The sequence below is a fragment of the Oncorhynchus nerka genome, linkage group LG14 (genome assembly GCF_034236695.1).
Source record: "Oncorhynchus nerka isolate Pitt River linkage group LG14, Oner_Uvic_2.0, whole genome shotgun sequence".
NCBI classification, from domain to species: Eukaryota; Metazoa; Chordata; class Actinopteri; order Salmoniformes; family Salmonidae; genus Oncorhynchus; species Oncorhynchus nerka.
Genome location: NC_088409.1, coordinates 13,185,215 through 13,201,762, shown reverse-complemented (window position 1 = coordinate 13,201,762; position 16,548 = coordinate 13,185,215). Strand labels below are relative to the sequence as shown.

The window sequence follows — 16,548 nt, the reverse complement described above, 5'->3', positions numbered from 1 at the left end:
TGTTTTACAATGTCATTGTAATTGGAGTGATAAATTGGAATGATATAAGTAATTGAATAAAAGGTATAGTCTGTTGTGCGATAACACCCAAGGATGAAGAAGAAAGAGACCAACATAACATGGGCATAGATGAAACGGATGGACGTTTTCCCCAGGTTTAATTACATTACAAATAGTGGTAATTTATTGCAAATATGCAGTTATTATAATTTACTTTACTATTTTTTCTTGTTTGGTCAATTTATTTTTGTTTTGCTCAATCCCAATACCTACTAAACCCCAATACGACAACACAATAAACCCATGTCACACCCTGGCCTGAACAAATAATTAAAGAAAACACTAAATACTAAGACCAAGGCGTGACATGCGGAAAATAAGTGTGTATATTGTTCCTGAGGAGGGACTGATATAAATTGACTACATTTACATTTACATTTAAGTCATTTAGCAGACGCTCTTAACTGATTTGAGAATGTTTAAGTATGTATCAAACTATGGAAGGAAATTAGGAGTAGTGACTTATGTGTTATGTGTTAGAAAAACTGTAACTACATTGGGGGCTCATACATGAAGGTTATGGTAGCGGAGGGGTGTTATTTCTAGAAACAATGTATATTAATAGACGAGATAACTCACAGAAAAGGAAGGACAGTTGGTCTTGTAAAAATATAGGAATATAAAATATAGGGACAATTCTAAAGTAAATAGAACAATACACATACCTAGATTAGGGTAAAATAAATAAGTGGTGGTATTTTGAACACTAAAAAAAGTGGAAAAGGAAAAGTTTAAGAAGCTTAGGACTTAGTTTTGTTAGGATTGGATATTCTTCCAACTGGAAGACACTTGACTGATTACATGTTATTCTTACAGCAGTTGCTGTAGGGACCATAATTTGGCTATCATTATGAATATTTTTGTGGCAGGAGGTCAGGTATTTGAGACAGAATGTTTACATAGGGCTGTTATTTAAAAATTAAGATTTAGTGATCTTGCTATAAGAAGAACGTCTGTTGTCAGGAAATAACTCATGTGTTAGTGTGTATGTCCTCGGGAAAAAACAGCACATAAGAGGCCAGATGGAAGGGCATGGGCTGAATTCTGGTGACTGAGTGTACATCAAGATACACCAGGCTGGGGTATACTTCTTACAGTACCTGCAGTGGTAAAGATCGTCATGTCTCTCTTTGATGGGTGCATAAGTCTCACAAGAAGTAAGGTTCAGCTGAATAATGGGTGAGCTGAAAACACCATGACAGAGGACGTGGAACCAGAGAGAGAGAGAGAGAGAGACTAGATTCCACTGTAGACATACTGGGTTGAGTTTGGGGGTTACTTGTTTTATTTGTTAATGCATCATGTGAAAAAGGATAGATGTTAGGGTAGTTGTACTCTAAACAACATGTTGAAGGCTTGATGTGAAAGCAGATACAGTGTTGAATTACTTCAAGAATAAATCATGTTGATTAAGGTTATGCACATGCTTATCAGTTGAAATAGAGCAGATGGGGAACTAAGTAAAAAATGACATGATTTGGGAACACCTCTCAGAACCTGGGGCCGAAAGGGGAAGACTGGGTGGAAGCACGAGGAAGCTTTTCAGGGCTTTCATTTTTGTGGAGTCCAGCAGAAAAGTATCATGGAGGCATAGAGTCAAGTGAAGAGAGAGTGGGAATTGTCATGGTCTCAGAGTTCAGTATTCATGAATATATTCATGCATAACACATAACATTGTCAATACTGTTATGTTTTGTCCTTTGCTTTCCAAGTCTTATGTTTAGGAAACCAGATGGAGAAGGGTTTGCCAGCTTCAGCTGGAATGTTAGTTTGTTGTGTGATGAGTGATGGAAGTAAGATAATGTATGGTGTAATCATAGAACAGAGGCCATAAGTCTCTAAGTCTGAATGCCTCGCAGAAAGAAGGCAGAAACCTGAACCAGGACGAGAAGTTCCACGTCTGATGATCCAACGGGACCAGAAGGACCTCTCCCAGTGATACCAGGAGATCTAGTCTATGTTTAAGTGTTCCGGAGGAAGTGGGATCAACCGAGGAGAGAAAGACCCTACGAGGAGGCCGCAGCAACAAACACGGCCGTCCAAGTGAAAGGAAGCAAGACGTGGTACCATGGTACCATCTGAATCACTGCACCTGAGTCCCAACAGAAAGAATGACACAACCATATAGAGATGAGGACACAGAGGATGCTGATCCATCAGGAAGGAGCTCGGAAGGAGCAGGAACAGCGAAAGCAATCGAGACGCCAGGGAGGAGCCAAGAGAACAGCAGACCAAGAGAAAGCCAAAATACGACAGGTGCATCGCCTAATGCACCCAGAAGAAGGCGAAGGAGAGACAACACTGGAGAGAGAACCTGCGAACAACGGAAATTCACTCCTGTGGGGCCAGAGAGTCCAGGGATGGGAGGGAGTAACATGCCTGATACTCTTGATGACATACCTGTTGTGGCAGAACTCTTTTGACAGAAGCCCTCCACAGTGGGACCCCGAAGTATCACCTACAGAATGGGAACATCTCTTCCCTAAAATTACACCCTTCCAGATGGAAGCCCAGTCCGGCCTGAAGAGGGAGCCTCAGGGGAAGAAAGAGGAGGAGAGGCCTCACAAGGAACAGAAGGAGAGACCCCACAAAGAGGAGGAAAAGTCCAGCAAGCTGAAGAAAATGGGGATTTCCCCACAATTGACTTTTCAGCTCTTGAATGGTCTCCTTAACAGACACTTGAAGTTAGAACCACAGAAGAACAATGACATTGACATAACAGAAGTAACAGTGAACGCTAGTATAGCATCAACAGACTCACACACAATCAAGATGTAGGGTGGAAACAGGAAGAGAAGAGGAACCAGCCAAACAATCTAAAAAGACTGACAAGGTTAGAATCTCTGTTCCACCTCAACACAGAACTGAAACGGGAGAACAGAAACCAATCTCAATCAAAAGGACCAAGCCTCTACCTGAGATTGCATTCTGTGGAAGGACACATCATCACACGAAGGGAGAAGTCATTTGGGACCCAAAAGGATGTGACCTGATGTTAACCAAAGAAGTAGACGAGTGGGTGCTCACCATGAATCAGATTGAACCAGTTGAAGGTGAAGAATTAATAGTTGAAATAATGACAACGAGATTGACCGAAGGGAGTAGCACCTCAGTCATTAGAATTGGTCCTACGCCAATACCTAAACAGGAAGAGCCTGTGGTAGCTAGAACGACAACAACAGTGGAAGCTGCTGTGAAGACCACAGTAGCTACCACTAAGATAACATCAACTGCCCTTACCAAGCAGTCCAATGTACCCACAAAGAAACCTAAAGCATCAGAACCAGGAGGGTTCTTTACTGACATTTGGAACTTTTTGACAAACTCTAATGATATACCTCAAGACAAAAACATTGTAAAAGCGCCATATATCTCAGAATCAGAACCACTAAAGGACGCCACACGAGAAGAAGTAGTGAAGAACGAGTGGTACGAAAGGGCTAAGTATACAGAAAAAAATCAACATAGGATAAACAATTGTATTTTGTGTAGAAAATCACCTTTGTCTGATCTTTTGATAGTACCTGAACTTGCATCATTTGAAGAATGTGTTACATGTAAAATGTTCAATGTATTCAGAGAAAATACTACATTCCTTTGTGTAACATAGAATGCAGTTTGGCACTAGGTAACACTAAAGGCAGAAGTGAATTAAATAAAAATATGCTGTGAGAACATGAATGTGCAACATAAGAACTGAATTGAATGATCCTCATAAAGATGAGTTTACTAATTGTAAAAAGAAAAGAAAGGGGGAAAAAATGAATGTTTCTACAGCTATGGAGATAATGGGATGTGGGAAACACTATAGTTAATTGAATAAACTATTTGGGTGATAGAAACTGCAGGAGTTAGTCAATTTGATAAAGTAATGATTGTAAAACACAAAGGTAAAATGTGGTAATATAACTCAAGTAACATTATATCTTGAAATGTTAAAGAATCAGGATTAAGGAATAGCTGATTGTTTCTGGATGTGTGGGCAAACTACATGCTCATTGCTTCTTCACAATATAATGATTATAAGTGTTTTATTCTTTACAGACTAGATCTTTTACTCCTATCTATGTTATTGTTTGGAGATGTTTGGTCTAGTTGGGTTTTGTAAGTGTTTTATGTTTCAAATAGGATCTGGAGATGTTTGGTCTAGTTGGGTTTTGTAAGTGTTTTATGTTTCAAATAGGATCTGGAGATGTTTGGTCTAGTTGGGTTTTGTAAGTGTTTTATGTTTCAAATAGGATCTGGAGATGTTTGGTCTAGTTGGGTTTTGTAAGTGTTTTATGTTTCAAATAGGATCTGGAGATGTTTGGTCTAGTTGGGTTTTGTAAGTGTTTTATGTTTCAAATAGGATCTGGAGATGTTTGGTCTAGTTGGGTTTTGTAAGTGTTTTATGTTTCAAATAGGATCTGGAGATGTTTGGTCTAGTTGGGTTTTGTAAGTGTTTTATGTTTCAAATAGGATCTGGAGATGTTTGGTCTAGTTTGGTTTTGTAAGTGTTTTATGTTTCAAATAGGATCTGGAGATGTTTGGTCTAGTTGGGTTTTGTAAGTGTTTTATGTTTCAAATAGGATCTGGAGATGTTTGGTCTAGTTGGGTTTTGTAAGTGTTTTATGTTTCAAATAGGATCTGGAGATGTTTGGTCTAGTTGGGTTTTGTAAGTGTTTTATGTTTCAAATAGGATCTGGAGATGTTTGGTCTAGTTGGGTTTTGTAAGTGTTTTATGTTTCAAATAGGATCTGGAGATGTTTGGTCTAGTTGGGTTTTGTAAGTGTTTTATGTTTCAAATAGGATCTGGAGATGTTTGGTTCAGGTGATTTGTAAGCTTTATTTTTGTTAATGTTTTTGGTAACTATTGGTATTGGCCTCCACCCTATATGTCCTTTTAGTGTAGTTTTTGGGGCTAAATTAGCACCAGAGGAGGGTTTTGTGGGAGAAAGATCTACATATAGGGAGAAACTTAATACTGTACCACAAGAGAAAGATACACTTAGAGTGCATTTGCCATTCTGGTAAAATGCATTGTCTATTGTATAGGACAGGAAACCAGAGTAAGGCCATGAGAGCATAGGACAGCTGGACATACCAAGGTCAGAGGGACATACAAAGGAGGGGGTCAGCCAAATGACCAACTGATGGACTATAGGCATAGGACATATATTTTTAGGACATGAAGAGAAGAGACACATAGTCTACTAGTCCTAATAAGGACAGACATACCAAAGACCACACCAAGCTGAACATAAGGGGCCCATAGGATAGATGGGCATGTAGTATTTCTGGGGCATGAAGAGGTCCTGTCACCATTATAACTTGACTGAAATCAGATATGGCCGTTATTGGGCGTGAACAAGCAGGATGCACAGATTGGGATATAATGGTGGCAGATGGACTGAGGGAAATAACTTCATTTGCATGTGGGATGGACTCATATGTTGTATGTGTATAAATCAGAGCGAGTGCTCTGGAAAAGGGTGTGTTCCGCGGACCATCTAGGCTTCTGATATGTTTGTATTAAAAGCCTATATTGAATTCACAAGTGTTATATTCTGTAACGATCCTCCACGACATCGTCTCCTTTGTTTTGTTGACTTTGAGTGTGAGGTTATTTTCCGAGGGCCCTCACCTCCTCCCTGTAGGCCATCTCGTCATTGTAATCAAGCCTACCACTGTAGTGTTGTCCGCAAACTTGATGATTGAGTTGGAGGCGTGAATGGCCATGCAGTCATGGGTGAACAGGGAGTACAGGAGAGGGCTCAGAACGCACCCTTGTGGTGCCCCAGTGTTGAAGATCAGCGGAGTGGAGAAGTCCAGTACCCAGTTGCACAGGGCGGGGTCGAGACCCAGGGTGATGATGAGTTTGGAGGGTACTATGGTTTTAAATGCTGAGCTGTAGTCGATGAACAGCATTCTCACATAGGTATTCCTCTTGTCCAGATGGGTTAGGGCAGTGTGCAGTGTGGTTGCAATTGCATCGTCTGTGGACCTATTTTGGTGGTAAGCAAATTGGAGTGGGTCTAGGGTGTCAGGTAGGATGGAGGTGATATCGTCCTTGACTCGTCTCTCAAAGCACTTCATGATGACGGAAGTGAGTGCTAAAGGGCGGTAGTCATTTAGCTCAGTTACCTTAGCTTTCTTGGGAACAGGAACAATGGTGGCCCTCTTGAAGTATGTGGGAACGGCAGACTGGGATAAGGTTTGATTGAATATGTCCGTAAACACACTGGTCTGCGCATGCTCTGAGGACGCTGCTGGGGATGCCGTCTGGGCCTGCAGCCTTGCGAGGGTTAAAACGTTTCATGTTTTACTCACATCGGCTGCAGTGAAGGAGAGTCCGCAGGTTTTGGTAGCGGGCCGTGTCAGTGGCACTGTATTGTCCTCAAAGCGAGCAAAGAAGTTATTTAGTCTGTCTGGGAGCAAGGTCCTTTGAATAGATGACTGTCTGGGTTAGAATCTCGGTCATCTGTGTACCAAACGTCTCTGACTGATTTGACATTTTCTCCACAGGCCTCTATGAAGCAGAGCGGCAGTACTCAGACAGATAGTGATGTGTCACTGGGTATTCCTGCAAATACTGTCATGGCCTACAGTCTGATTGAACTCTACGTCAAATGCAATGGAAAGTTTGGTGAGGAAGTGTATGGTTTGTCAATGTCCCAGGTATAGCTGTATGGTTAAGTACCATGGTAAAGTACACAGCCAGCATCTGTGTTCCTCAGTGTATTTAGTGTATCCCACTGTATTTAGTATAGCCACTGTATTTAGTATATCCACAGTATTTAGTATAGCCACTGTATTTAGTATATCCACTGTATTTAGTACAGCCACTGTATTTAGTATAGCCACTGTATTTAGTATAGCCACTGTATTTAGTATAGCCACTGTATTTAGTATATACACTGTATTTAGTACAGCCACTGTATTTAGTATAGCCACTGTATTTAGTATAGCCACTGTATTTAGTATAGCCACTGTATTTAGTATATACACTGTATTTAGTATAGCCACTGTATTTAGTATATACACTGTATTTAGTACAGCCACTGTATTTAGTATAGCCACTGTATTTAGTATAGCCACTGTATTTAGTATATCCACTGTATTTAGTATATCCACTGTATTTAGTATGGCCACTGTATCTGTCTGTGTGTGACTGGTTATGACTGTTGTCTGCTCTTGTTCACAGAGCTGTGCCTCATCTGCAACAATGGGGGCTTTGAAATAGATAAGTCAAAGGAGGGGTTGGAAGTAGATGGATTTATGGACCTGGGAGGCGACTTTGATACCAACAGTCCCCTAAATCTGAACAAAGGTAATAATGCCAGTGGAGGGTAATGTCTCCTGTTTAGCGGTCAACATGTAGTCTACTGAATGGAACGTCTGGTCAACATGTAGTCTACTGAATGGAATGTCTGGTCAACATGTAGTCTACTGAATGGAATGTCTGGTCAACATGTAATGTAGTCTACTGAATGGAACGTCTGGTCAACATGTAATGTAGTCTACTGAATGGAACGTCTGGTCAACATGTAGTCCACTGAATGGAACGTCTTGTCAACATGTAGTCTACTGAATGGGATGTTTGGTCAAAATGTAATGTAGTCTACTGAATGGAATGTCTGGTCAACATGTAGTCTACTGAATGGAAGATCTTATCAACATGTGATGTAGTCTACTGAATGGAACGTCTGGTCAACATGTAGTGTAGTCTACTGAATGGAATGTCTGGTCAACATGTAATGTAGTCCACTGAATGGAACGTCTGGTCAAAATGTAATGTAGTCTACTGAATGGAATGTCTGGTCAACATGTAATGTAGTCTACTGAATGGAACGTCTGGTCAACATGTAATGTAGTCTACTGAATGGAACATCTGGTCAACATGTAATGTAGTCTACTGAATGGTACATCTGGTCAACATGTAATGTAGTCTACTGAATGGAACATCTGGTCAACATGTAATGTAGTCTACTGAATGGAATGTCTGGTCAACATGTAATGTAGTCTACTGAATGGAACATCTGGTCAACATGTAATGTAGTCTACTGAATGGAATGTCTGGTCTACTGAATGGAACGTCTGTAATGTAGTCTACTGAATGGAACGTCTGGTCAACATGTAGTCTACTGAATGGAACGTCTGGTCAACATGTAGTCTACTGAATGGAACGTCTGGTAAACATGTAGTCTACTGAATGGAACGTCTGGTCAAAATGTAGTCTACTGAATGGAACGCCTGGTCAACATGTAGTCTACTGAATGGAACATCTGGTCAAAATGTAATGTCTATGGAATGTTCAATATTTCTCTTTGATTAGTAATTACAAAGTTACCACACTTTTGAAATATATAAAAATGTATGGATTTGTTACATGGAAATAAGACACTTTGATAAAATGGTTTCTGTATTGTTTGTGTGTTGACAGAACTGGAGAAACTGAGTGGTCATTTCCAGCTCCTGTTAATCCTTCCGGCAGCCAAACGCTCCTCTCTGCTCCAGCTCCTCAAGACAACCATGGAGGACAGAGAAGCAGTCAGTGTGCTGGAGAGTGTTGTGAGTGAGACGTACAGAAACAGGGCCCAAACACACACAATGTAGACACACACACACACAACTAATGGCAGGAATGAATATCTCACCCTGAATATCTGTAATATTCTCTCTGTGTTAAATATACTCTCTCTCTCTTTCTCTCTCAATTCAATTCAATGTCAATTTAAGGGGCTTTATTGGCATGGGAAACATACAGTACCAGTCAGAAGTTTGGAGACACCTACTCATTCAAGGGTTTATCTTATTTTTTACTGTTTTCTACATTGTAGAATAATAGTGAAGACATCAAAACTATGAAATAACACATATCTGAGATTCTTCAAAGTAGCCACCCTTTGCATTGATGACAGCTTTAAACACTCTTGGCATTCTCTCAACCAGCTTCATGAAGTAGTCACCTGGAATGTATTTCAATTAACAGGTGTGCCTTGTTAAAAGTTAATTTGTGGAATTTCTTTCCTTCTCAATGCGTTTGTGTCATGCCGGCTCCCGCTCCAGGCTCCCCAGCATTATGAACTCCTGCCAGCCATCATTACGCACACCTGCCTTCCCCCGTCACTCGCATCAGCGGTTATTGGACTCACCTGGACTCAATCACCTCTTTCATTACCTCCCCTATATCTGTCTGTCCCCCCCTCTTTTCCCTACTTCAGCATTGTGCTGATGCTCTTCCTGTCTTGTTCTATGTCTGTTCTGATTAAATGTTTGACTCCCCGTACCTGCTTCTCTACTCCAGCGTCGGTCCTTACAGTATGAGCCAATCAGCTGTGTTGTGACAAAGTAGGGGTAGTATACAGAAGATCACCCTACTTGGTAAAAGACCAAGTCCATATTATGGCAAGAACAGCTCAAATAAGCAAAGAGAAAATACAGTCCATCATTACTTTATGACATGAAGGTCAGTCAATGTGGAAAATGTTGCAAAAACCATCAAGTTCTATGACGAAACTGGCTCTCATGAGGACCACCACAGGAAAGAAAGACCCAGAGTTACCTTTGCTGCAGAGGATAAGTTCATTAGAGTTACCAGCCTCAGAAATTGCAGCCCAAATAAATGCTTATGGAGTTCAACTGTTCAGAGGAGACTGTGAATCAGGCCTTCATGGTCAAATTGCTACAAAGATGAACCACTACTAAAGGACACCAATAATAATAAGAGACTTGCTTGGGATAAGAAACACAAGCAATGGACATTAGACTGGTGGAAATCTGTCCTTTTGTCATGGTTCCACCTGTCACCCAGAGACATTGATAACACTCAGCTGAGTCCTATTATTCATTATGATTTCCCTGTTAAAACAGGTGTGTTTTCTGCTTTGCTGAAGCTTGAATTGTTTACCGTGTGCGTTTGTTTCCTGAGTGAGTTTTTGAGACTTAGTGTTTGTTGTTACTGTGATCCGTTGGATACCGTTTCTCAGTAGTATGTATGTTTAACCACTGATTCCTCATCTGGTCTCTTCTCTGCACCTGGATCCAACCTCATCACGTCACAACTTTGGTCTGATGAGTCCAAATTTGCGATTTTTGGTTCCAAGTGACGTGTGTTTGTGAGATGCAGAGAGTAGGTGAACGGATTATCTCCGCATGTGTGGTTCCCACCGGAAAGCACGGAGGAGGAGGTGTGATGGTGTGGGGTGCTTTGCTGGAGACACTGTCTGTGATTTATTTAGAATTCAAGGCACACTTAACCAGCATGGCTACCACAGCATTCTGCAGCGATACTCCATCACATCTGGTTTGTTCTTAGTGGGACTATCATTTGTTTTTCAACAGGACAATGACCCCAAACACACCTCCAGGCTGTGTAAGGGCTATTTGACCAAGAAGGAGAGTGATGGAGTGCTGTATCAGATGACCTGGCCTCCACAATCACCCGACCTCAACCCAATTGAGATGGTTTGGGCTGAATTGGACCGCAGAGTGAAGGAAAAGCAGCCAGCAAGTGCTCAGCATATGTGGGAACTACTTCAAGACTGTTGGAAAAGCATTCCATGTAAAGCTGGTTGAGGGAATGCCAAGAGTGTGCAAAGCTGTCATCAAGGCAAAGGGGGGTCATTTTGAAGAATCTAAAATATATTTTGATTTGTTTAACACTTTTTTGGTTACTACATGATTCCATATGTGTAATTTCATCGTTACAATGTCTTCACTTATTCTACAATATAGAAAATAATAAAAATGAAGAAAAATCCTTGAATGAGTAGCTATGTCCAAACTTCTGACTGGTACTGTATGTTTACATTGACAAAGCAAGTGAAAAATATAATAAACAAAAGTGAAATAAACAATAAAAAATTAACAGTAAGCATTACACTCACAAAAGTTCCAAAATAATAAAGACATTTCAAATATGTTGCAACGATGTGCAAATAGTTAAAGTACAAAAGCAAAAATAAATCAACATAAATATGGGTTGTAATTACAATGGTGTTTGTTCTTCACTGGTTGCCCTTTTCTTGTGGAAACAGGTCACAAATCTTGCTGCTGTGATGGCACACTGTGGTATTTCACCCAATAGTTAAGGGAGTTTATCAAAATAGGATTTGTTTTCAAATTCTTTGTGGGTTTGTGTAATCTGAGGGATATATGTGTCTCTAATATGGTCTTACATTTGGCAGGAGGTTAGGAAGTGCAGCTCAGTTTCCACCTCATGTGGGCAGTGTGCACATAGCCTGTCTTCTCTTGAAATCCAGGTCGGCCTATGGCGGCCTTTCTCAATAGCAAGGCTATGCTCACTGAGTCTCTACATAGTCAAAGCTTTCTTTAATTTTGGGTCAGTCACAGTGGTCAGGTATTCTGCCAGTGTGTTTGTTCTCTCTGTTTAGGGCCAAATAGCATTCTAGTTTGCTCAGTTTTTGTTAATTATTTCCAATGTGTCAAGTAATTATCTTTTTGTTTTCTCATGATTTGTTTGGGTCTAATTATGTTGCTGTTGCTGTCCTGGGGCTCTGTGGGGTCTGTTTGTGTTTGTGAACAGAGCCCCAGGACCAGCATGCTGAGGGGACTCTTCTCCAGGTTGATCTCTCCGTAGGTGATGGCTTTGTTATGGAAGGTTTGGGAATCGCTTCCTTTTAGATGGTTGTAGAATTTAACGTCTCTTTTCTGGATTTTGATAATTAGTGGGTATCTGCCTAAATCTGCTCTGCATGTGTTATTAGGTATTTAATGTTGTACACGGAGGATGCAGAATTCTGCAGAGTGTCAATTTGGTGTTTGTCCCATTTTGTGCGCGGACCTCAGACCTCACAACCATAACCAGTGGTAACAGGTTCTATATCTGATTCAAGTATTTGTAGCAACATTTGGTATGTCAAATTTTGATGGCATTTTTTTATTTAACCAGGCAAGCCAGTTAAGAACAAATTCTTATTTACAATGACATCCTAGGAATAGTGGGTTAACTGCCTTGTTCAGAACGACAGATTTTGACCTTGTCTACTCGAGGATTCGATGTAGCAACCTTTCGGTTACTGACCCAACGCTCTAACCACTAGTCTACCTGCCGCCCCCAAGAGCAAAGGCCTGGCAAGGCTTGCCTTGTCTCTTTTTACCCTTCATTCACTCACTCACTCACTCACTCTCACACTCACTCACTCACTCACTCACACTCTCTCTCTCTCTCCCCCTCCCCCACCCCTTGTCACAGCTGGATCAGATGTGTGAAGGTGAGACTCCTGACCTGGGTGTCCTGGAAGAGTCTGAGAGGGAAACAGTCCAGGCCATACTGGATCTTGTAGACCAATGTGTTGGGAAGGATGAGGACGAGATCAGATCCTCACTTCTCAGTGCCGTCCACCTCATTGTCAGTGCCATGGACGGTGAGATAGAGAGCAGTTTTCACAGGATTCTCCAGTTATTATTTGATCAGTTCCTGGGAAACTAGGTTCACTACTGTGGTTTTATGTGTGTATATTTATATCTTCAGGAATGACAGATGAAGGTCTCTCTGTGTTGGGATCCTGTTGCAGTCCTCCAGTCTTACAGGCCCTGCAGATCCTGGTGAGTTCACACCTGCTTGATTGAGCCTCCAGTCCTGTATGACCTGGAGTTCATTTTTCTAGGTTTTTGTTTATGTAAATGTTTTGTCTTTGGGTTTATGTAAAATGTAAATTTGGGTTTATGTAAATTTATGTAAATGTAATGTAAATGTATTTGGGTTTATGTAAAAATGTATTTGGGTTTATGTAAATGTATTGGGGTTTATGTAAATGTTTTGGGGTTATGTAAATGTATTGGGGTTATGTAAATGTATTGGGTTTATGTAAAATTGGGTTTATGTAAATGTGTTTGGTTTATGTAAATGTCTTTGAGTTTTGGGTTTATGTAAATGTATTGGGTTTATGTAATGTAAATGTATTGGGGTTTATGTAAATGTCTTTGGGTTTATGTAAAAATGTATTGGGGTTTATGTAAATGTTTTGGGGTTTATGTAAATGTATTGGGGTTTATGTAAATGTTTTGGGGTTATGTAAATGTATTGGGGTTATGTAAATGTATTGGGTTTATGTAAATGTGTTGGGTTTATGTAAATGTCTTTGAGTTTATGTAAATGTCTTTGAGTTTATGTAAATTTATTTGGGGTTATGTAAATGTATTGGGTTTATGTAAATGTAAATGTCTTTTAAATTTATTTGGGGTTTAAATGTAAATGTGTTGGGTTTATGTAAATATTGGGTTTTTTGGGTTTATGTAAAATTTATTTGTCTTTGGGTTTATGTAAATTTATTTGGGGTTATGTAAATGTATTGGGGTTTATGTAAATGTATCTTCCCATGTTAAATAAACTAATATTAGCGAGCTGCCTTTCCTCAAATAACATTTGGCAAAATAACAATACAACAGGGAAGCGAGCACGTACTGTATGCTTGATTAGCTCAAGCAATTACACATCAAATGTGTTTGCTTACTGATATAATGTTGTGACATGAGTGAAAGCCAGAATTACATGCAGATCAGCGCCATCTCTTGGATAGTGGTGGAGCTGAACGATGTGTTGCATCAAAGTATAGGTCACACCAATTACTTTTTGTAAGTATTTTAGGATTTTCTTAAATGGAGCCCACCGATCTCAAATCTAAGGTCATTTAACCTAATTGACTTAATCATTCACTAAAGAGATTTGATGAATCATTTTGCTCAGTGTAATTTCCCTTCATTTAAATTGAGTAACACCAATTATACGTTTTATTTAAACACACCAAATTATCTATAGAATCATAACATTGATGACATACTAAAAGGGTCTGATTAGCTAAAAATCTTCTTTAATATTGACCCCTTTCCTGATAACAGTTTGCCTCTGGAAGGGATGTTCAAGGTCCTTGTATATCTTTGTAATGAGTGATTTTTTAAGGCGGTAACACTAATTACATAAAACTTAGGGACACATAATAATTGTAAATATATATATATTTTAGTGGCCTTCTTTGCTTTATTGATCTATCTACAGTGTATTCATAAATTTAGTTTACTTTGTAGATATATATATATATATATTTGTCTTTGTAATGAGTGATTTTCAAGGGGTTAACAAAGTATTATATTTGTTTTCATTGATCTATAAAATATATTAAATACTTTTGTTTATTTTATAACATTCAAAATAATATATCCCAAAAACATGTCACTAAGATAAAGTTTTGCAGTATAAAGGACTTCCATTATGTTTCACATTGATAAACAGTTTAATATCAATTAAAACATGTATAATGTCTAACTATTTGTCATTTTAAAGTGTTTGTCATTGTTCCAAAGTCGAGGGATGCAAATGCCACATTAATTCAAGAATGACCCAGAAAATAAAGCATATCAATGTATTTCTGTGCTGCTTGTCCTCCAGGTGCAGCATGTGGCAGCAGGGAGTGGGGAGACCCTCTCTCTGAGAGATGCAGGTCTGGCTGTTCTTACTGAGGAGGAGCTGTATCAGAGGACAGAGAGTATCTTTGGTCACTCTAAAGTTACACTGAAGAGAGAGGAGGACACACTGAGGACAGAGATGAAGGACCAGCCTGGATACCTTCCTCTAGTCATGAGTATCACTGTGAAAGGCCTTTTTAGTTTAAGCTGAGAGAGAGACAGAGAGTCCCGGACTAGAATCCCACACGCAGATTCTAAACAGACGTTGAACTGAAAAACAACTATTTCCATTGATTGTTAATTTCCTGCATTGTGTATTTATCTTTGAATATTCTTACATAATATTTTGTGAGTGTGATGTTTACTGTTCATTTTTTATTGTTTATTTAAATTTGGTTTATTTTCTATTTCACTTGCTTTGGCAATGTACTAGGTATGCACGCATGACTGTAAGTTGCTTTGGATAAAAGTGCTAAATGGCATATTATGAAACGTGTCAATCCTGTTTGAACCATTCAGTATTTTACTCCTGCACTAGTTCAGTATTCCATTCCATGTCTTACTCCTGCACTAGTTCAGTATTCCATTCCATGTCTTACTCCTGCACTAGTTCAGTATTCCATTCCATGTCTTACTCTTGCACTAGTTCAGTATTCCATTCCATGTCTTACTCCTGCACTAGCTCAGTATTCCATTCCATGTCTTACTCCTGCACTAGTTCAGTATTCCATTCCATGTCTTTCTCCTGCACTAGTTCAGTATTCCATTCCATGTTTTACTCCTGCACTAGTTCAGTATTCCATTCCATGTCTTACTCCTGCACTAGTTCAGTATTCCATTCCATGTCTTACTCCTGCACTAGTTCAGTATTCCATTCCATGTCTTACTCCTGCACTAGTTCAGTATTCCATTCCATGTCTTACTCCTGCACTAGTTCAGTATTCCATTCCATGTCTTACTCCTGCACTAGTTCAGTATTCCATTCCATGTCTTACTCCTGCACTAGTTCAGTATTCCATTCCATGTCTTACTCCTGCACTAGTTCAGTATTCCATTCCATGTCTTACTCCTGCACTAGTTCAGTATTCCATTCCATGTCTTACTCCTGCACTAGTTCAGTATTCCATTCCATGTCTTAGTTTATTAGGATCCCATTAGATAATACAACATAAAGTGGGACATTACAGGGGGGTTAGTTTATCAGGATCCCCATTAGATAATACAACATTAGATACTGCACATGCAGTAGCTACTCTTCCTGGAGTCCACATGAAACCGACAAATACATTACAAGCTACAGAACGGTTATAGACAAGAACAACATAAGATATTACATTACATTACATTAAAATAATAGTTATTCTCAGAGTGTACAAAACATTAAGAACCCCTGCTCTCTCCATGACATAGACTGACCAGGTGAATCCAGGTGAATGATCCTTTATTGATGACACTTAAATCCACTTCAGTCAGTGTAGATGAAGGGGAGGAGACTGGTTAAATTACGATTTTCAAGCCTTGAGACAATGAAGACATAGATTGTGTGTGTGTGTCGTTCAGAGGGTGAATGAGCAAGACAGAAGACAGGGGTCCTACACATTGTCAAGTGACCCGTATGTCAACAACAGAAACAGAATCCTGTTCAAAATCCTGTTCACCAGAATCATGTCCCAAAAACAAGTCTGTTATTCTTCTAGACTCATTTGAAAGTGTAAACTTTCTCACATTACTGTGCTACCAGGTTCAAAAAGGATAAGAGGAAGTCCAGCACCGTGGTAATCTTGAATACCAGGGTGATGAAGATGTTATTCTTTTTAATAATGATTCTATACTCAAAGATAACATCCCCAATGCTGAATATGTGGAGTCAGTATCATGGTCCATTCCGTGATGTCTGATTCACAGTGTTTGAACAACATAGACATTTTGTCATCAGAAACCCTATACTACAGTATGTTATTACTGCAAGGCTCCTGGGATTTGTTCAAACTGAAACGAACACTTGACCTTGAGAACTGTTATTGCACATTGGAACTGATAAGTGTCTGTTGGTGTTGGACTCTCCTACAGTACAGTGGAGAA

General features: G+C 39.6%; 1 protein-coding gene across 2 annotated transcripts in view; it reads left to right on the top strand.

Annotated features, from left to right (window-relative positions):
• LOC135559530 (gasdermin-E-like) overlaps positions 1–14,948 on the top strand; it is a 22,854-nt gene extending 7,906 nt beyond the window's left edge. For both annotated transcript variants that reach the window (XM_065027450.1, XM_065027449.1), the window contains exons 5-10: positions 6,565–6,685; positions 7,244–7,369; positions 8,483–8,610; positions 12,257–12,428; positions 12,536–12,609; positions 14,450–14,948. In XM_065027450.1, coding sequence (XP_064883522.1) covers positions 6,565–6,685; positions 7,244–7,369; positions 8,483–8,610; positions 12,257–12,428; positions 12,536–12,609; positions 14,450–14,677 — 849 coding nt within the window. In that variant the 3' untranslated portion in view covers positions 14,678–14,948. The remainder of the gene's footprint in view (positions 1–6,564; positions 6,686–7,243; positions 7,370–8,482; positions 8,611–12,256; positions 12,429–12,535; positions 12,610–14,449) is intronic.
• Positions 14,949–16,548: the final 1,600 nt, after the last annotated feature.